General features: G+C 45.3%; 1 protein-coding gene across 1 annotated transcript in view; it reads right to left on the minus strand.

Moving 5' to 3' along the window:
- The window catches only part of TSPAN2 (tetraspanin 2), a 71,808-nt gene extending 58,952 nt beyond the window's left edge, over positions 1-12,856 (minus strand). The window contains exon 1 of the mRNA XM_035122248.3: positions 12,548-12,856. Within this exon, the coding sequence (XP_034978139.2) occupies positions 12,548-12,616 (69 nt within the window). The 5' untranslated portion in view covers positions 12,617-12,856. The remainder of the gene's footprint in view (positions 1-12,547) is intronic.
- Between the last annotated feature and the right edge of the window lie 9,679 nt (positions 12,857-22,535).

Consider the following 22,535-nt stretch of genomic DNA (forward strand, 5'->3'; position numbering starts at 1 on the left):
TAGCCATTTGGGAGCGTTAGCGTGACTTCTAGAACCACTCCTGCTCTGGGAGGGGTGGGCTGGCTCTGCTCCTCTCTGTGCGGGTGGGTGGGCTGGGGCTGTTGTCTGCTGACTGTGCCTGGCTGCTGCCCCTTGTCTCCTGCAGCCAGGCTTTCCCGTTTCCCTGCTGTGGTGCTGCGTCAGTGGGGGAGGGCACCACCGTTCCCGCCCTGCCTTGCCACTCCCTGCGATGTGGGCAGTCTCTGACGAGATGCTGGGGGGAGTTGCAGAGAAAGCAATTCCCGCCCTTTCCCTCCTTGCGTCTTGGCGCCGCTGGGGTTTGAAAAGCCCGCGCGCGCGCGCTATCAATCTGCATGGGTTCCTGGTCCTGGCTGGCCCCAGGCGTGGCTTGAAAGGGTTGTTGGGGGAGTGGTTTCTCCTGCGACCGTGGGAACCAAGCCCGCTTTGCGCGCGTTGCTTGTTTGTCGCTCCACCGGGATTCCTGTCTCACCCCCACCGCCAGAGCCGCTTTGCTCAGCTGATCCATATCACTGGGCTTTGGACCTCTCGAGAGCTCATCCTTCACCTCCTCATGCAACCCCAAGTAGAACGCCGCTAGCATTGGGGGGGACCCCAGTTCCCACCCCAATCTGTGCACCAGCATGGTGAATTTCGCCCAATACGCGCGAACTGTCATATTTCCTTGGCGTAAATTATGAAGTTCCTCCTTAGTCTGGTCCATATGACTATCGGACGAATACATCGTTTTCAAACCTTCTAGAAATAGTTTGACATTCTTCATGCAAGGATTCCTTGTTGCAATTAACGGTCTTAGCCACTCCCTGGCTGCCCCGGTAAGGTGCTCCACAATAAACGCTACTCTGTGCTCATCATCAGGGAACTCATCGTGGTGCAGCTCAAGAGCATACACAATCTCAGTCTCAAAGCCTTGAAATTCCTTCGGGTCTCCATTGAACTTGCTAACTAGGGTCCCAGCTCTCCTTCCTGGCAGCACTTGGACTTGGGGTGCCCCTCCCGCCTTGTTTTTCTCTGCATCCAGCTTGTTTTGGAGGTCTACCGCCACCGCCCTTAATTGCTGCTCTTTTTCCTGAAGCTCTCTCACCTGTTCCGCAAGTTGTAGCCGGTCGTCCTGGACCTTCTTAGTCTCCTCTTTAGCTGCCTTCAATTCTCCCTGCGCCTGCAGCGACAGCTGCTGCAGTTCTAGCTGGGCTTGCTCCGCGATCTGCCGCCACTTCTCCGCCTCTGACACGCTCATCCCGGCAACTCCAAAGTAGCCCAAAAAAAGATTAGGAGGTTGCTGTCACGGTGGCCGGAGTGGACTACTTCAGAGTAACGACGCCACGCAGCTCTGCATTTTATTCTTTTATTGGTGCTGCGTATTTACAGTGCTCAAGTCATTGCTATTTACACGGAGTGATGTGGTCAGTCGGTTTCAGAACCTCCTAATGGCTTTTGGCGCGTCTTTCTCCAACACAAAAGCTTTGGCAGACCCATCCTCTTGCCCCTCCTTTTCCTGCGTAATTCTGGAGTTGGGGGGATGGGTCTTCCCCCCTTGCTTGCCCCTTCCTGTCCCACCTGGGACCCTGGCTCCTCTACCTTGCCTGAGCCTCGGACACGACTTCCTGCTTCCCCACTGGAATCGGAACTCTCCCTGCTTTCCCCTTTGCTCGGGGACGGGCTTGAACTCAGGAGGGGAGGGACTTCGCGATATCCCCTGTCCCTCACAACGTGTCTTATAATATGAGAAACACGGTATATTCTTATTTATAAAATGTGTATGTCGCTCTTCATCCGTAGATCTCAGGGTAGTTCACAGTATAAAAATCCAAGATAAAAACAGAAAATACATAAAAAAACAAGAACAAAACAAAACAATGCTCCCACTCACAACACTTTTAACAGGATGCTAGTCAGCCCAAGGCCTGGTTGAAAAGGCACCTAAGGGTATATAATAAATGTGCCAGGCAAACCTCCCTGGGGAGAGAATTTCACCTACGCCTTCATTCCTAAAGCTTTGGTAATATATAAAGAGATACAATGCTATCTTAAGAAATTTAAGGGACAAACCTAAGATGGTTTCTACACATAGTACATTCATTTTATTGCTTTCCGCCAATGGTCTCACAGCAGCCACAAATTCTCAGGACAGACTTCTGTGTTACTTTTTCATATATGAAAATTAATAATCGTGTAAAAAAACAACAAACGTATAAATTCTGGATGCCACTGAAGAAAAGCAAACTCCCTCCTGGAGGAAAACTGTACTTTAATGCCCCTAAATAAATGCATACATCTATGTTAGACAGAGTTTTTTATTTTGTAGGTAATGTGTACATGCTAATCTTCCTATTATTTCTCATTGAAGAACTCTGTTAAAATGTCAAAAGCAGGTATATGGAAGTCTACAAAAATGGGCGCAATGAAATGACTTCACTTGAGGAGCAGCCCTAGTCTACACATAGAGCAGAATGAGGAAGCACCACTTTAGATTGCAGGTAGGAGATCATCGCTTTGTATAGCTCTTCCATATAAAAACCTCCCTGTTGATAGAAAACGAACAGATCCGGGAACAGAGTTCAAGCCTACCCCTCTCTTTGCTTACTAGTTTTCTGCTTGCAGAGAGTGTCTTGGTTTACACCGAGAAACATTCACTTGCAGGCTGAAGTGCTACTATTTTACCACCTCATACAGCCTCATTCTCTGCCGCTAGTATAGTATAACTATAACCACACTAAAGCAGGGGAACATGAAACATGAAAGGATGCGGGGGGGGGAGGGGCAGTTTGGCATCCATCCAAGAAATACACTTAATAAACAAAGGGACCACTGAGATAAAAGCAACCAATGATCTCTTGCTTTTCACTGTTGAGGAACACAGGGCAACGCACACATGCCCATCAATTGATCTTTCACCCTTTGATGCGCTGGTGTGGAATGTATGAATGGCTTCCATTTAAAAGTTTTGTCTTTGAGGTGGCATGGAAACTCTGTGTGGGACATTTGAGCTGTGACCTTGCAGTTGTCAAGTGATTTCTGTTGAGAGTGTAGGCAGGCTTGAGGGCATGGCCCAACTATGATGTTATCTATTGAACAGCCTTTGAATTGAAAGGGATTTAGAAAATAACTAAATATTAATGCATGTGTGAACAAGATCTTAGGTGAAGGCTCATTCTGATTAAATGTGAGCTATCTGGGGATTTTTTTTTTTGCTTCTTGTCTGCACTACCCTGTGGCAACATCTGTGGCTGTCTCCACCCCCTGCCCCATCAAGAGCCTCCTCTAGTGCTACAGTGGTACCTTGGGTTACAAACACCTCTGATTACAAACACTTCGGGTTACAGACTCCACTAACCCGGAAGTAGTACTTTGGGTTAAGAACTTTTGGCCTACCTCAGGATGAGAACAGAAATCGCGTGCTGGCGGCACAGTGGCAGCGGGAGGCCCCATTAGCTGAAGTGGTACCTCAAGTTAAGAACGGTTTCAGGTTAAGAACAGACCTCCGGAACAAATTAAGTTCGTAACCAGAGGTACCACTGTACTTGCAATTTACCCAGTCATCTTTGCTGCACTACACTTTATAGTTAAGTGTACAGTGGTATCTTGGTTCTCAGACGCCTTGGTACTCAAACAACTTGGAACCCAAACACTGCAAACCCGGAAGTAAGTGTTCCGGTCTGCGAATGTCTTTCGGAAGCTGAACGTGCTCCGTTTTGTGTGTTACACTTCTGATTTGAATGCCACATTTCCGTTTTGAGTGTTACGCTGAGGTCTGTCTGTTTTTGCTATTTATTTTGCGCTTTTGTTTTTGCGGCACTTTTTTGTTTTGTTTTTGTGACTGTGTGGAACCTGTTTCAGCTACTGATGGATTGATTGTGTGACAGCGGTACATCGTTTACTGCTCTCATTTTATGGATCAATGGCCTCGTTATATAGTAAAATTCATGTTGAATTGCTGTTTTAGGGGTTGTTTTTAAAAGTCTGGAACAGATTAATCCATTTTGCATTACTTTCTATGGGAAAGCGCGCTTTGGTTTTGGAACGCTTTGGTTTTGGAACGGACTTCCGGAATGGATTAAGTCTGAGAACCAAGGTACCACTGTACTGTGACTCTGTTTGCCTAACTGCTGTCAAACAGTGTTAATGCTTTACTTTAGTGAGTCATAATAAGCAAGTTAATAATGCCATTTCAGCCTCGTAGGGATGCTATCAAAACACGAAGGAAGAGTGTCTGAGGGAGGTTTTATCATGTTCGGTTACGAAGTGGCCAACTCTTAACTGTCATGTATCTAAAAATAAATGTTTATACACAGACACCGCCCCCCCCCTTAAGTCACACTGGTAAAGAGCAGGCATGTTGTCTGTGATTGAAAACAATAGCTTTCAGAGTCCCACCATTCCAGCTGCATGCAGAGAGCTGTGATTCATGTCTGAATGCATAATTTAGTTTTCATAAGCTCTGACTGAGGTTGTTCTCCATTGTGTCACAGCAGCACGGGTGTGACATTCTGTCTACAAATATCTGAGCCAATGGTTTCATCCTGCACTAAGGTAAAGGTAAAGGGACCCCTGACCATTAGGTCCAGTCGTGACCGACTCTGGGGTTGTGCGCTCATCTCGCATTATTGGCCGAGGGAGCCGGCGTATAGCTTCCAGGTCATGTGGCCAGCATGACAAAGCCGCTTCTGGCAAACCAGAGCAGCACATGGAAACGCCATTTACATTCCCGCTGTAGCAGTTCCTATTTATCTACTTGCATTTTGACGTGCTTTCGAACTGCTAGGTTGGCAGGAGCTGGGACCAAGCAACGGGAACTCACCCTGTCACAGGGATTCGAAGCGCCGACCTTCTGATCAGCAAGCCCTAGGCTCAGTGGTTTAACCCACAGCGCCACCTGGGTCCCTTCATCCTGCACTACCATGATGTAATAAGGTCAAGGTGAGCAATTCACCTTCTGAGTGCTGGTGTGTTACTCTCTCTCCTCCTGCTCATAAGTAGAACTTAACTGAACCTACTAGTGCTATGGATGGCTCTGTATTTTTCTCTTTCAGTATGGTACTCTAATTTATTTCCAAGCAGAGAATAGAACAGAACTCAAGAGGTTCTACACACGTTTCTTTTTTAATTTGACAGAAATACCACTGGAAATAGTTGTATGATGGACAGGTGGGTTGAGTACTTTTAACAGAGAGTCATTTCCATTTAATATACAGTGCTCCATAACTTCCCTAAAGAAAGCTTTGGTATACTGGAGGGACTGCAGTGGCTTGAAAGCATCTCAGGTTGAAAGTTCAGGGCCGGCCCACCCATGAGGCAAGGTGGGCAGCCTCCAAAATGCTGCCTCTACAGTGGCCTCTTGGTGAATAGGAGTCACTACTGGTCTCTCCCCTCCCAGTTCCTGATATAGATCTTTATTTGCCCCTCATTCCTGGTGTGGATCTTTATTCCTTCCTTGTTCCTGATGTACAGCTTCTTTCACCCCATCTTCCCTGGCGAAAGGGGAGGGGGGGGTGCCATTTTGTGGTTTGCCTCAGATGCCCTTAACAGAAGCAGAATCAATTGTGCAAATGCCCTTAATTTGCAGAACTAGCTGAGCAAACGGAAGACTACGGTTGGGATTCAATTTCTCTCTAAGTTTCTTTGGAATGAGATGTCAGAATCAGCTTTAGTAACTCATGTTCAGGATGCAATTTGCATTGCAGGCTTGAACCCCAACCACCCCATTTTCAAAGGGCAAAGAAAATATACTGGGTGAGATTCACCTGCTGAACCCCATCAGTGAAAGCCCTATGCAATGACTTCTACTTGTTCAATGGGATTTTCCTCCCCTTGTGTGCCCTGTGTTTCCCAAATTCAGCTGGGTCTTGGGAGAACCCCCAGAAGAGCATGGGGAAGGGGGAGACGGGGGATTGTACAGTCTGGCAAACTGCAACACTTGCACAGATGGAACTTTTGCCATAGAAGAATGTTGAATTCCACTCAGTGTATATATAACAGAACAGTTTATATACCAGAACGGAACAGGGAAGAAAGTTTTTATAGGAGAAGAAGTTAATGAAAAAGGATCTGGGAGGGGGGGAAACTAGCAGTGTCAGGATGGGCATGGGTGAAAGTCAGGTGTAAAAGGAAAAGGAAATAAATGATAGGAGAGGCATATTTAGTTCTTCGGAAGCAACTTGCTTGGTGGAATGGACCCACAATGTTGGCTTCTCAGTAGTGGGGGCACAGATGAGTTGCTTCTGCTTTTCTTAGAACCTCTGGATAAGCAAATTCTGCCTAAAATGAGGTTATGCAATGTCTAGATCCAATGGCTATACTTAGCTTGAGGAAAGCAGAATGGAGATTGCCATGGCAAAGAATTCTGCAATTTTCAAAGAAGGATGAGATCTTAACAACAAACAATGTCACCAACTGCTAGCTGCTTATATCAATCTCCTCCCTTGCACTGCTATTTTGTGACTTGTGGGTGTCGGTCATTTTTAGCCCTCTCACATGGGCACCATAGCTGCCAAGTTCTCCCTTTTTTTAAGGGAAATTCCCATATGCTGAATAGGCTTCCTCGTGAGAAAAGGGAAAACTTGGCAGCTATGATGGGCACTGGGGGTAAGTTCCCCCCCCTTTTTAAAGATCATTTTCACTCATCCCATATGCTAATCATACTGCATTATTTGTACACCTACTTTTTCCTACCTAAATGCAGAGCACTCCATTTCCTATCCTATCAAGATCGTGCTGAATCCCACCTGACTTCTAAGGAATTGGCTAACCCACTCGGTTTGGTGTCACTGGAAAACCTGATAAGCATACCCTCCACTCATTTGATGATTTATAATGATGCTAAACTAAGTCTGGAATGGGAAAGAGAGGATGAGAAGGGAGAAAAGGAAATACGCAAGATATATTGTAAGGTGGCAGCCAAAGCAAGGGCTTTACAGGTCACAGAACTGAGGATTCTTTGAAGCAAATGTTTGATATGTTTGTACTATGGCGGACTGCATGGATGGGGAACCTCTGGCTTGCAGGTCTACTCAGGTCCACCACATCTCCCTATTAGCCTGAAAACTTGTTCTGGCCAAGCTATAGCCATCCACCCAGTGGGAGGTAGATAAAATGGGCTTTGTGGTGCTTGCTACCAGCTGATTGTCACTGCTTCAGTAATGCTGTGCAAAGGGCTTCCCCAGCGCTGTGCAGATTTTTTTTTTTTGCCCATGCAGTTTGGAATCAAACTGTGCAGCGAAAAGCAACTCATATGCTGCCATTGTAACATCAGGTGACTGATAGGTGGGCAACACTGCCCCCCGTTAAAATTGACCCATGGGTGTTTGAAATATGGATCCAGGCTGCCAGTCAGTTCCAGTACCCTACCCCTGATGTACTGCATTGCTAGGGATGGACTGAACATCCTAATTTTTGTTTCAATGAAGTGCAGTCACAGGTCCATTCTACTGCATTTTTTTAAAATTTATAAAACATATTTATATACTACTATGCAATTAAAAATCGTGGTGGTTTACAGCAATAAAACATAAAAATATACAATGTAAATCACATGAAAAAGTTGAAAACAATATTGCGTGGGCTTTTTGGAAAGAATGCAAAAAAGAAGAAGTCCACATTTAAATTGTACACATTTTGCACATGAAATATACCATAGGCATCTTCCATTGCACTTTCTCAGAAAATAGGAAAATATTTCCCAGAAAATATGAATTTTGAACATAAAATAAGTATTTCTGTGCACACTTTTTGCACACCAAAACTGCTTCTCAAAATCTGGATAAGTGCAAAATCCAACTGGGAGTTGCATTCCAGTTCACAAGCAAGTTTGGGAGTGTCAGTTTGGTCAGTCTGCTGTGAAAAGCAGACCTAACAAATTCCTCCTTCAGAATGAAGGAATGATGTCCTTAGAAGGACTGAAATAAACTCTGAGTCTATGTAAAGTTATAGAAGTATATATGCACAATGGACATTCTTAAGCCATCATGGAAGTGTGCCCATAATTGAAGAGTCCCAAGCTGTTCCTTAAGAGTTATTTATTTTTTGCTTCCTTTTAGATTAGCAATCCACTGCACTGCCTGGGCACAGAGAACCACGCAGCTCTGGGAAAGTGTTGATAGCAAAACAATGTCAAGGATAAACAAATGTGCCCCATTGTGGCTGTTTATTTCCTTTGCTGTTTCTATGGTTTCAATGAAGAGCTATTTTCTTCTACTGGCGGGTTGATGTTGGTACTCAGATCTAAGAGATGTGTTAGATGAGATATAAACTAGAGTACCAGCAATTAAAGTGATGTTATTCTTTTGGAATTCAGGGCTAAACATCTTTACTAATGGAAAGACTCTTGTCAGTGTGCAGCAGAGCACAAGATTCTGGTATGCTTAATAGACAAATATGAGAAGTTATGGATAACAAGATAAAGAGCAAACTTGTATTCATTACATGGCCTACTACAATACCCTCAGTGATAGTTTCTTTCACCATGTGACCAGAGATGCTGAAACTGAAAACCACTTCTAAGAAAGGAGATCCCAGTTCTCCAAATAATATGTTAGGCAACGGAACAAGCAAACCTTCTAAAGATTGTTGCCAACTTCAAAAGCAAATTATTGATAAATTAGCCCAATCAGCCAAACAGCAACTTGAATGCAGATTTTAAACAAATCTCTGACCAAACAGACATAATTAGTCCACAGCATCTCCTTATGGGGAAAAGACAACTCATTTCTAGCTACATTGGTCAAGGCTATCTGCAAGCATGGTTTGGCTTTCATCTTACCAGGCTTCCACAACAATCCTGCCCACCAAGGGAGCATGTATGGTTGGGGTCACCAATGCAATGGCAACTTGGGTGCAATAACATATTGAAGGTATTTCCAAGTGCCCATGAAGCCTCCGAGTGTCCCCCACCCCCATTCATTGCCCCTCTTGGTGAGTGGTCACCTTTTCCTGCCTTGAAAAGAGGAGAAACTTTGTCTTTCAGCTCTATGTGCTTTTCACGGCTCAGATTAAATCAACTGAATCTAAGTTTCATCTTGGCATGGTCTTCAGGTGGTGAGAAGAGGAGTCATTCCAGGGGACGGGAGCAAGAAGTGACAGGAGAGAGCAGTGCCCAAGGTTGGGTTTGACTGGAGCCCCTTCCAACTCTACAATTATATTATTCACTCACTCAAAAATGTGTCCCTGTGCCTAAAACAGTTGGCGACCTCTCATGTACAGTATACGCAAAAAGTATCAGGTGTAACAAACCAAAAGTATCAGGTGTAAAAGTATCAGGTGTAACAAACCAAAAACACCAGAACTGGCTATGAATATAAAGGACAATTTTACTAGAGCAAGTATATCAAGTCATAAACCTCCTGGACAATAACTAAAGTGCAATGTGCATAACCAAGCCTGGAGATTGACCATTTGGCTTTGTGCTTCCAGCTAACGACTACTTGAAGAACGCTTTCTTGCTACTGCTCCTACGTTTATGACTTTGGGCTTCCAGTGAAAGACTATTTGAAGAACGTTTGGTTTGTTCCAAGCAACGAGAGAGACACTGGTTCATTATATGTTTATGAGTATCTCCAGGCTCAGTTATGCACACTGGACTTTAGTTTGCTCATTGTCCAGGAGGTTTATGACTTTATATATTTGTTGTAGTAAAATTGTCCTTTATATTCATAGCCAGTTCTGATGTTGTTGGATTGTTGTTTAATGACCTCTCATGTATGGCCTGCCCAGTCAGTGATGGAGAAGAAGTGGGCAGGCTGCTGCTGGTGTTATACAGGGGATACATCAGAAGCATGATCGAGGAGGGCAGCAAATCTCTTAGGGTCTGTCATCTTTAATAGAGGCCTTTCCCAATGGCATGATAGATGGATGGTCATCTGTCATTGATGCGTTAGTTGAGATTCCTGCATTGCAGGGGGTTGGACTAGATCAGGTGTTCCCAAACTAAGGCCCGGGGCCGGATGCGGCCCAATCGCCTTCTAAATCCAGCCCGCGGATGGTCTGGGAATCAGCATGTTTTTACATGAGTAGAATGTGTCCTTTTATTTAAAATACATCTCTGGGTTATTTGTGGGGCCTGCCTGGTGTTTTTACATGAGTTGAATGTGTCCTTTTATTTAAAATGCACCTCTGGGTTATTTGTGGGGCATAGGAATTCATTCATATATTTTTTTTCAAAATATAGTCCCCCCCCCAAGGTCTGAGGGACTGTGGACCGGCCCCCTGATGAAAAAGTTTGCTGACCCCTGGACTAGATGGCCCTTGGGGTCTCTTCCAACTCTATGATGCTATGTTTTAGGGCCTTTCTAGATGACAGTCTCTGGGAATTTACATTTCCTGCTCAGATGATGGTCCTAGCTAAAGACATTATTCAGAGGTTGAGTATTCTCAGCTGGTGCCACTCAAGCAAGGAACCTTGAGCAGCCATTTAAGCAAAATAGGGGGTGGAAAAGAAAAAGGCTTCCCTTCCCCCATGATTGTGACCTCAATGTCAAAAACTCCCACCCCGTTGCTTCTGCTTTTCTGAATTCTTCTGAAGTTGCACCCTTCCCCTCCACAGCACTGGAGTGCAATTGTCTCCCGTGATGCATCAACAATAGCAAAAGATAAGAGGGAGCAGATTCTGCACATTTGCATGAACTCTGACAGCCACTAGAAGAAAGTGCATATTGTACTATTGCTTGTCAGAATTTATTAAAAATTATTGCCTTTCACTTGTACTTTGTGTACACCATTCTGCACAAGAGTTGGTAAGCAGCTTGCTTGCTTATTTGGATATCCTCTGCTTTTAATATTTGAAAAAGCGGTTTGCCTCAGTACATCTGGAACAAAAGGAACATGCTGCAGCTGACTGGCAAACCATTAATGCCTTTATTGTATGTTGGTTCAGGAGATCACAACCAATAAAGGCTAGATTCCATACTAATCAACTACTGTACAGCCACACAACATGTCATGCTCCTTAATATGATAGACATTGAAATGTATTCACAGAGTACTGCACTTGGCTTGGAAATTCCAGCTTAAATTATTCTGGGCATTCTACAGATACAAAGGTAGGTCTTCCATGCAGAGCCATAGTGGTGTCCACCCAAATAAGAGAGGCCTGCATTAATCATCTCTCAAAGGGTGGATGCTCACAAATGCTGCAAATACATTTTTGACCAAACATACGAAGGGTCCATGATGACACACAACAAGGAGTAACACTTTATCTCTGGGGAAATCATTCAAGAAGCCACAAAGCTTTACACATCTCGGAGACACAAATAGAAAAGCTCACAGAATTCTAACCAATGCTTACATGTCAGTGTTATTTAAGATACTTGTTAGTAGTTTCATGGTTGATGTCCCACAGGGGAAGGGAGCGAGACATTAAACCCCATCACAATCACATGCTTATTGGGGCAATACAGCATTTGTGCTTTTTTGTAGGTTCCAGCCCTTTTGACTTGCTTTTAATGTGGCACTAGGCTTCACAAACCTGTGACCATATGGCCAGCCCATACGGTAGGTTCAGACAATTTGAAAGTTATAAGCATTTTTCCACAACAGGGTTGCAGAGACAGACACTTCTCCTGGCCTGCCTGATGATCTCATCTGCCCCAAAGACAAAAGATGATTGTATGCAGAAAAGACACACTAACGAAGGTAACTCATTCACTCAATACAGTATGGTGTTTTTTTTTTACTGTAACTGAGCTGTCATGGGTTAGATGAGGATGACAGATGATCCGTAACACGCTGCTTCCTTCAAAACACGCACTTTGCACTAGAACACCTCAGCTTCATTTCCTTTGGATCAGTTTGTACCTGCCTGCTCCCCACTTTGATAGCTGCATAAATTGATTGTGCAAAACAGCCATTGCAGAGAGTATCTACAAAAGAGAGGGTCTGACGGAAAAAGGAAGCCTGACCTTCCCCACTGAAGTATCCCACATATCTAGCAGCTGTTAGGTTAGCCTCCCAGTGATCAGAAGCAGAGAGATGCTCAAGGTAGAGCGGTTGCACACCAGCCCATGTTATTGCAATTTCGCTCTAGCAGGCTCAAGAGATCATGAAGGGTGGCATGCGGTAGGGGGTTGTGCAACGAAGGATGGTCAAGGGGGAGAGAAAAACCGGCTGGCTGGGATTGTGCTACTGTTTATCAGCACGTACGTAAGCGTGTCGGTTTGCAGCCTGAAGGAGCAAGATTCTTAGCTGACAGCAAAGGGCTCACTCTGTTCTTCCCGATGAAGTGGAGGCGCGGGATAGCTCAGTTAGCAGGGAATGAGACTCTTGATCTCAGGGTCGTGGGTTCGAGCCCCAAGTTGGGCAAAAAAAGCCCTGCATCGCAGGAGGTTGGACTAGATGACCCTCGTGGTCCCATCTGTACGATCTATGAAATAGTCTCTCTCTGCTTCATCACCATTGCTCTCCAGACTTAACTGCTCGCCTTCCCCGGGCACCCTGAATCCCATTCAATCTTTCCCCACTGCTTCCCACAGCCCCGTAGTCCCCGATTGCCTTTTGCTCCCCGGCTCGTTCTCCCCGATCGCGATCGCCCCGCACTGACCCAGAAGATGAAGTTGAAGATGAAGAGCAGGAACTTGACGCATCGCATCCCTCCTTGCACTCTCCCCATGGCCGGCGTCTCTCTCGCAGCTGCAGCAGCGGCACCACACGCTCCTTCGCCAACAGCTTGCAGCTGCTAATAGACGCCTTCGCCCGCGGTGGCTGCCCGGCTGGGAAGGCGGGGCTGGGGCCTGCGAGGAGGAGGCAGGTGCCGGGCGGGGCCGAGGCAGCGCGCGCGCGGGGCGGGCAGCGCGGAGCGGAGCCGGAGACGCCGCCGCCTCTCCCTCGGGGTCCCTCGCCCGGGTTCAGCGGACGGTAAAAGAGGCGCGCTGAACTTCAGCTGTCCGGAGAAGAAGACGCGCCCCAGGCCCCTGCCCTGTCCCGGAAGAAGCCTGGCTCTCTTGTCCAAAATGAGCACAACATTAACGACAGTTTCCTGTCGTCGTTGCTTAGTCCCGCTCGTGGAAACAGATCCCCAGAGTAAGTTTTGGCACCAATCCAGGCCTTTACGCCACGCATCCCAACAGCGGCCAGATCTACAGGTGCAAAAGAACGAGGTGGCCTCTCCCCCCTTTAAAAACAACACCACATTTAAACCACGTGGAAACCCACAAACACACAACTCCCTGCAAATAGGAAACTTGCACGTTGGGTTGAAAACGAGCCCAGCTCTTCTTCCGCATTGCTTCCTTGTAAGAATATGTGCGTTGGAAAAGGCAATCTGCCGTCCGAAGTGGTGCAGACAGTCCGTGCCACCTCTTCACTTCCGACTGTTTCATTCTGTTGCTTGTGTGCAGAATGACCCCCGGTAGCTGTCCATGTTGACTATGTTGGAAAAAGGTGTTTAAATCACCTTTGACCTTCCAGCTGTTGTTGGACTCCAACTTGCATGGGCCCCAGCCAGTACACCAATGGAGAGGAATGATGGGAGCTTATAGTTCAGCACCATGGGCACACCAGGGGAGGCCTTCTGGACTGCAAATCCCATCATCACTGATCATTGGTCATGCTGGCTGGGGCTGGTAGGAGTTGGAGTTCAGTGACATTTGTAGGGCCGCAGGGTAGCCACAGATGCTCTACACTGCCTGGCAGCCACTCTCCAGAATTTTGAATTGCAGACTTTCCTAGCTCTTCCCTTTCCAGCTGAGCCTAAAATGACTTTCTACATGCCAAGTATGTTGTCAACCAGACAACCACTGAACTGTGCTCCTTATCATGGAGTCAGGCGAGATGTAATGATTCGGAGGCCATTAGTCTAAATCACAGAATGAGGCCTGGCACGAAACATGTTGTGTAATCTGCACTCAGCCAACAATTTATACAGCAGACATTCCTCTGCTCCAGCAGTCCTGTGTGACTTGAGGGCATGTCCACAAATCACCAGTTTCTGAGGAAGGGTTGATTGGTTTCCCAGATAAGAGAATGTCTCAAAATTATAAACTATCACTCAGTTCAGCCCCAGACTGTTTGAACTGCCCAGGTGCTTCTCTTACTACCAATAAAGGGACTCGTGCCCTAAGCCACACCTCCTGGGAAAGCCCAGGGCATCCTCAGTGACTGCTTGTGTTGTGGGTAGGGAACCTCCTGGTTGTCAGTCTGACTTGTCAGCACCCGTGAAGGCGAGATGGTTGCCGCTGGCTGTGTCAACTCTGTTGCAATTTGTTTTTCCAGTCGTCAGGGGAGCTAAGAATCTGGGACGGAAGCCCTCTTGGAAAGCTACTTTTTAGGCTCCCTGGCAGAAAAGTTAAAAGATGCAGGCAGTTTGTAGGGCATTCAGTGGACTACAGAATCCAGCTCGCACAGCAATTTAACTCTGTTGCAATTCTCCTTAGTTTGGCAAGTAGCAGGGAACATGCCTTATTGGATGAAGAAGGCTGAAACTAGGCTGATTGCAGTGCCCTGGGTGCAGGTGGACCTTGGTTTCAAAATGTTTAGGGTTTAGAAGGCCAACGCTTTGAATTAGACCCAGAAGCAGTAGAAGCTGGTCCATTACAGTAAATGGGGCACTGTCCTACCAACCAAAGAGAATGTTCTCAGCGAGCCCCCACATTCTTTCTTACAACCAGTCAGAGGGTTGCATTGCTTGTCATTAGCTCTCACTCTACCTATCACTGGCTCCCCTGTCTTCCACTATATCCAGTGGGCTACCCTGAAGCCAGCACAGCCCTGTCCATTCTGAACTCACTGTTGGTCTGAAAGAGCATCTCTGTTCTTCTCCCGTTGCCAGTTCTCAATCAACCTTCACAAGGAGCACATTAGAGCAGTTTTGGGTGCCCTGCTAGGAAGGAAATGGAGCTGAGGCAGACATTTTGGAAGAGCACACTAGTGAAATACTGAATTTGTTTCAAATGTTTATTTTCCATTTAACGCATGAAAAAAACTTGACTCTGAGGCTCCACCAGTTCCCGGCTTGTGCTGGGGCTGCTGTCAGCACTTTTGAGATGGGTCTCTATTGAGATCTCATCTCTAGAATTTTGCAGAATTTTCTTTTCCTGCTAAGGATGGGTGGATATTTGACTCACATGGCATGGACCAGCAAAGCAAGGGGATTGAGTACTAGAAGGGCAAGTATACTCTGTGCATTAAACCAAGAAAGATAAAAAAAACCCTTCTGTTTTTGCTGTACTTTAAAGACATAATAGGGATGCGGATGGTGCTGTGGTCTAAACCACAGAGCCTAGGGCTTGCCGATCAGAAGGTCAGCGGTTCAACTCCCCGCAACAGGGTGAGCTCCTGTTGTTCGGTCCCAGCTCCTGCCCACCTAGCAGTTCGAAAGCATGTCAAAGCGCAAGTAGATAAATAGGTACCACTCCGGCGGGAAGGTAAACGGTGTTTCCATGTGCTGCTCTGGTTCATCAGAAATGGCTTGGTCATGCTGGCCACATGACCCGGAAGCTGTCTGTGGACAAACGCCGGTTCCCTTGGCCTATAGAGCGAGATGAGCACCGCAACCCCAGAGTCATCCGCGTCTGGACCTAATGGTCAGGGGTACCTTTACCTTTTAAAGACAGATAATACATGAAAAATCAGGAGTAGGCTTACCATAAGGCAAAGTGAAGCCTGTAAATCAGTGGTGGGAAACACTTTCAGGGCACATTCTGTTGAGGGGGGACTTCTGGGGGCCATATGTCAGTGGTGGGCAGGGCCAGATACTGGTTGGTGGGACACTTCCCTTTCCAAAAGTCAGATGTTTCTGCACACCATTTCTCCATCCTCTCTGCAGGCAAGCAAGAGGGATGGATGCAAAACTGTGGAGGGGGGGGGATCTAGAGGGTCAGGCAGAGAGGGTTGCATTTTTTGCTCCTGGGCCTGAGGTTCTCCACCTCTGCCACAGAGACAGATTTGGGAGGTGATTAAAGGTTTACCAGAGTGGGAGGCAAATAATTCTGAGTCACAGGGCAAAGCCTCAACAAAATTGTTCTGGAAAGAATAGAAGCTGGCCCAAACAAGGTTGCTGACTCCGTCCTACATGGAAGTTAAGCAGATGGGGCATGGATGAGGAAACTCTAGCAGATACATTTCTTGTGCTAAGCAGTACTTAAAAGCTCTGGAGCAGGGCCAGTAAAAAAAAGTGATGGTTTTAGTCCAAAAACACTATTACATTTAAGATGTGTATGTACCTTGGAGTAATCCTCAGTGAACACAAGTGGGAGGTTCTCTTTGCGAAATCTTCTCTGGACAAAATGATGTGGAAACTGCACTCTCTTATTTAGCACCAGATGGCAGCTTTACAGCACAAAGGCTTCAGCTACCATTTAATAAGATGCCGTTGCATCAGGGTAGCTGTTAGAAAGAACTTCCATTTTATCCTGGCACCACCTGCCAATGCTCTTTTACATGTTGAAACAGGAAACCCTCAATATTCACTCGTGCAGAAGATGGAGTGTATTGAACTGGGGAAGAAGCAGAAGATAATGGGTTATATCCACTGGGTGCCCTCTGAATATGACTAATGGTGTCACCCAACAATATCAATGATTTATAGTGAGCATTAAGACTAAATTATAGGGCATGGTTTAAGCCAGGGGTCAGTAACCTTTTTCAGCCATGGGCCGATCCACCGGCCCTCAGGTGGTGTGCCGGACTCTCTCTCTCTCTCTCTCTCTCTCTCTCTCTCTCTCTCTCTCTCTCTCTCTCTCTCTCTCTCTCTCTATATATATATATATATATATTGGGGGGGGGAATGAAAGAATTCCTATGCCCCACAAATAACCCAGAGATGCATTTTAAATAAATGGACACATTCTACTCATGCAAAAACATGCTGATTCCTGGACCATCTGCAGGCCAGATTTAGAAGGGGATTGGGCCGCATCCGGCCCATGGGCCTTAGGTTGCCTACCCCTGGTCTAAGCGTATTTGATGTAGACACCTTGCTAAAGTTGAGCAGGTCTGGCTCTAGTCAGGGCCTGGATGGGAGACTACTCAGGAACCCCATGTATTCTGCTTTCATGGTGGAAGAAAAGTGGGATGCAAAAAATAAATAAATAGTATAAATCAAATGTCATCTTACCACATTTTTCACATGATATTTTTGGGGAATAGAATTTCAAAAGCAAATTTTGCTGTGTAGAACTAAAAGGAAACATCTGACTGTGGGTTGTACATCAGGGTTTTTAAGCAAAACTGCATTTTCTGACTCCCACATGTAGTAAAAATGACAATTTGCTGTTGGCTCATTTATAAATGAATTGCTTATTTCTATTGACCTGAATGCATTTTGCATGAGTCTACTTGGATGCTGGAGGTAAGTAGCTGTTTGGTGGGGAAGAGCTTGTAGGGATGAGGGATGGACTCACGGTGTGCATTTTTGGTATTAGGGTCCTGGGGATGTCAAGGTACAGAGCTATCCTCCCGATGTACAATACAGTGATTCCCATCAGTCTCAGTCTGCCAGAGCCAATGATCAGAGATGATGGCACTGGGAGTCCAACAACATCTGCAAGAACATGTGTCCCCTACCCCACTTCAAAGGCTTAGGTTTCCCATAAGCTGTTAAGAGGTAGGTGGGGTTGGGGGAAGGTGGGGATTAAGGGAGTTAGTTTGGGAGAGAATTGTAGGCTCAAATTTGAGATGAAAGGGACTGCTGTAAGAAGCCCAAAGGCATAGTAGCAAGTGGATGATGTCAACCCTAGGAAAAAAACATGGAGTTGTACTAGCATATTTAGTGCTAGGGCTTCTGTGTCTAACAGCTGCCTAAAAAACCACAAATTCAGCAGGCAAATCTGTATGCAGAGAAGATGGAAGGGGAAACTTCACCTGTTTGAATATTGACATGCAATTGTAAAAGGCACACAAATTCTCTTAGAAAACAACCACCAAAAATGAAAAAACCTAGTTATGCATGGGGGTCTCATCTCCATGGATGGAGTGGGACTGTTGAGCACCTCTTATTCCCACAATTAGAGCCTGGTGCGGAAAATTAATAAAATCCTTGGGACATAAGCTAATATGACCAGAATGTTCTCTTTGTGCCTTGAAGGAAAACTGTTGAATTCTTTTCCTATTAAGAGCAGCCTAGTACATTCACTTTTAGAAGGGAGTGAAAACATTTCTGCTTCATTATGCCTTTCCTGTTTGATATTATCTGATAGACTTGGAGTGTTAATGCTATGCCGCCGTATTTGTTATTATCTGGGAATTACTGTTTCACTTTGCTTTGGTAATAGTTGTGAATTGTTTCATTGAGTTCACTGATATTATTACTGTCAGTGCTTTTTTTCTTTCTAAGAAAATGTTTAGGGGTACTCTCCTTTTCCTACTCATTTTGAAATAATGCCTCTCAATGAGGCCAAACTTAGATTCACATAATGTTTAGGGGTATGTGCCCCCCTGAGCCCCCCCTCCCCCAGAAAAAAAGCACTGATTACTGTGATCGATTATTGTTATGGGCTGATTTGAAAACTGTTATCATTGAAAAGCAGTATGTAGATATTGCTTATATAACTGAAACATGTTTTCAACAACAGAGCCAGAAGTTGCCAAACTATCTGCATAAAACTGGCAAGGCAACCTTCACCAATAGCTGCTAGCATTGCAAGATTACAAAATGAAGGAACAAATAGCCTCCTCCCTGATCTATTAGCAGGGACACAGCTGTGGCTTCTTCTGCCATGTTCTTCCTCATGTCTTGTCACCCTGACTGCTTCTGCATGTGACACATTACAATATGGATGGTAACGGGTTACTCTGGCTTTCAAACTCTTTTCTGGGGAATTGCCTCAAAGCTTATCAGGTGCCCCTTAGTGAGAAGATATGTAGCAGCAGAAAAGTTTACAATGTGCAGGTTGTAGAAGGGTTTGGGTTGTGCTCCAGGATGCATATGTTCATGTGGAGCAACAATGAGATTCATGAAGTGAGCTACCTGCATAATGTATGCTCTGCACCCTGCATCACTTTGGTTTCCATTTCTGGTATACGGACCCCCCTAATAGTTTTAACAAAAGTCACTTGTTGTGTAGAACCAGTGATATGGTCAGAAATGAAGGTTCTCCTGAAACACCCACCCACCCACACACCCACAAACACCCACACCACACTATACTTATAGATTAGGTTTCAGGATGTGTTACAAGAACAAAATGTACAATTATAAAACGCATAAACAGTTACAACCATAAGAGAAGGATAAAAACAATTTAAAACAGCTCCATACAGTATATTATTATTAGTCACATTTTGCACTCAAGTGCCTCAAAGCATAAAATAAAGAAAAAATACAGGAAAAACACAGATAATAATAATAATAACAAAGACACTGAAATCAGATAAAAATAACCATAAACAATAGCTGAAATGATCACCTGACAATATCGTTTAAAGGAATAAGTCCTACCCACCCCAGTTAAAAGGATGAGTGCAACAAAGGCCACAGGAATATCTAACAACTCTCCCAGTTAAAAAAACATGGGTAGATAAATAAGTTTTCACACGGCCCCTTAAAACAGGGCCAGGTGTGCTTCCCTGAAGACAGCATTCCACAAACACGGAGCGTCCACAGAAAAGGCCCATTCTATATTGAAAACAAATCCATTGATAAAGAAAGTTTAAAATAGTTCCAGGACAGATGCCAACTGAGGGCTCGTCTATACTTCTGCTTGTGCCATGCCTAGAAAGCACCGGTCTGAGCAGTTTTCCCTTTGCCCCTCTCCTTTCCAAGGGAAGCTGCTCTTTAGTGATAGACCTGAACAAATGACAACCCAGGGAAAACCTGAATTGTCGTTTGCTCTGACTGAGCACAAAAGAGTGGTTTTACCCTGGACCAGAGGAAGTGTAGATTAGCCCTTACAAGAATCTGAAATCTCTGTGTGTAACAGCCACCATTGCCTTCCCTAAATGGCACCCTTGAATATAAAGTCCAGCCAATCACGTGCATAGTTTTAGGACAACTCTTTGCAAGCAAGAAGGCTGGTTTCCTAACATTTCCCTCCCGCTGCAGAGCTCAAGCCCCAGTCCTGCTTTTGCTCCGAATTCAGAACTAGCCATATAAGAAGAGACTCGGTTTGAATATACAAAGGGCTCTATGGAGGGGTAAACATGTCCAGAATTAATCCATGTGATGTGATTAATTGCCTTATGACCTGAAGAGTTCAGTACATGTCTTTATTTAAAGTCTTGACATGGATTGCCACACTTTTAACTAATTAAAAGCTCCCACATATTGCTGAAAATGGTCTTTCATTTTAATTGATACCTAAATGAAAAGAAACACACACACACACTTTTAGTAATATCTAGCTCATAGGAAATGCTGATCATCTGAGTTGCCTGGAAGAATTAAATCACCACAACATGTGCTTTGCCCAGTGGAGGGACTGAGAGTTCCTTTCCCTGACAGATTATATAGTGGAACATAGTTGCACCGAAAACTTTCCATGAACGAACACCTTTCAAGTTGACCTTTATCAGGATTGAGTCTGAAGGTCCTGGAGCAGCTGCCAGCTCATACATGGAGCCTTCAGTGGATGTGTGAGACTTGCAGCCGTGGAGGAGCTACAAAGCTGATGGACCTGAGAAGCCAAATTGTTTGCCGGACTGTGTCATAGGGATGGCTGCCGAGGAATGTCTCCATCAGATATTGGGAGCTGGATTTAATGTGGGACTACAGTGATAATAATAGCTAGCCATCTCTACCACCTGGACATTTAAAAATACTAAGCGGTTTAGAAATGCTTTTAAATAAATGGGAGCAAAGGAAGCTGCCTTATTCTGAGTCACACACTATTGTTTAGCCTAGCTCAGAATTGCCAACACGTGACTGGCAGTAGATCTGGGTTTAATCATTATTATTATTATGTTTCCCCATCCACTCTGGGCGGCTTCCAACAGAAGTATTAAAATACAACAATCTATTAAACATTAAAAGCTTCCCTAAACAGGGCTGCCTTCAGATGTCCTCTAAAAGTCTGGTAGTTGTTTTTCTCTTTGACATCTGGTGGGAGGGTGTTCCACAGGGCGGGTGCCACTACCAAGAAGGCCCTCTGCCTGGTTCTCTGTAGCTTTGCTTCTCGTAGCGAGGGAACCGCCAGAAGGCCCTCAGCGCTGGACCTCAGTGTCTGGGCAGAACGATGGGGGTGGAGAAACGCTCCTTCAGGTATACTGGACCGAGGCCATTTAGGGCTTTAAGGATCAGCACCAACATTTTGAGGCAGCGATCTCTCCCAAACCTAGCGGAAGGTTGTGGACTCTCCTTCCTTGGAGGTTTCCAAGCAGACGTTGGATGGTCATCTGTCATGGATGCTTTAGTTGAGATTCCTGCTTTAGATGACTCTTGGCATCCCTTCCAACTATACAGTTCTATGATTCTATGCATGTGTGTGTAACCATGAATTGAAGAAAGGCAGGAGAAACACACACACACACACACACACACACACACACACACACACACACACAGTATTCAGCAATCTAGTATTTGGTTCTCCCTGATTACCAAAATGAACATTTGCTTAGTAGAAATAGAATGTTCGTTTGTGCTGGTACAGGAAGGAAACCGAAATGGTCCTGGCAGTATTCACCCACCTATTCACTATTTCAGTGCTAAGTAAGAATGCTATATTTTGTGTGAGATGGAGCATTTGGACCATATTAAACTACTGGGCTGATGGGTATATTTCCACTGGCTTGGAGTTTAGCCTCAATTGGGCCAACTGGAGTGGCAATGAACAGTATGCATGTTCGTGGTGGGGGCTGTGTTGTTCCTTCTCCCCAGTGCAAGGAAAGACTGTCTTTCAGTGAAGTTAAGGACTCTGATGACAACCAACTCAGTGTTTGTTTTCCTTCTGCAGTTATTTGCCAAGGTTTTGCCTGGGCTGTTTTCCCATATTCCAAGGGAGAGAACGCCAGTCCAGTCCAACTCAAACACAGGACACAAGGAAGCAGAGAACCAAATCGCGCAATATTGTAGGAGGCAAAAACTAGTTGGAAAAAGATTCCCCTCTCACTAGACTATTTACAGTTAGCACGTTCCTTTGGTGAGTTCCTCTGTCTGATATTTATAGACTACATGTTACTGAAGCTTGACCTTCTGGTCTAATTTTAAACATTGCCAGCCAACCATTCCAGGGCTATATTCTTTTTCACAGAAATCCAAATCACAGTTTTCATTCTGAGCAGTAACTCATGCTCCTCGGACCTTGGTGCAGGCGTGATATTCAGGTGATCAGTGATGCTTACAAAAGCATAGGGCTCACAGCAAACCTTGCTGCCCAACACCTAATGCCACCTATATGATGTCATAGGACACCTGACCGAACACCAGATGTCATAGGTGGGTGTGGCTTAGCTGAAACAGTCTCTTGAGCCAAATGGGGAGGCTGGAGGTTTGGCACTGCTGCTCTTAAGCATTAATAATCAGTTTGGGGCATTGCAGTTTAAGTGCAATATCAACAATCATGAATGCCTCCGGAGCAGAGTGGCAAAGATGGTGAGCAGCCTGTGATCAAGCCCTGTGCTTCTGCTAACCCCACCTGTCAGCCGATTGCCAGTGC

Source organism: Zootoca vivipara, chromosome 7 (genome assembly GCF_965207765.1).
Source record: "Zootoca vivipara chromosome 7, rZooViv2.hap1.1, whole genome shotgun sequence".
NCBI lineage: Eukaryota > Metazoa > Chordata > Lepidosauria > Squamata > Lacertidae > Zootoca > Zootoca vivipara.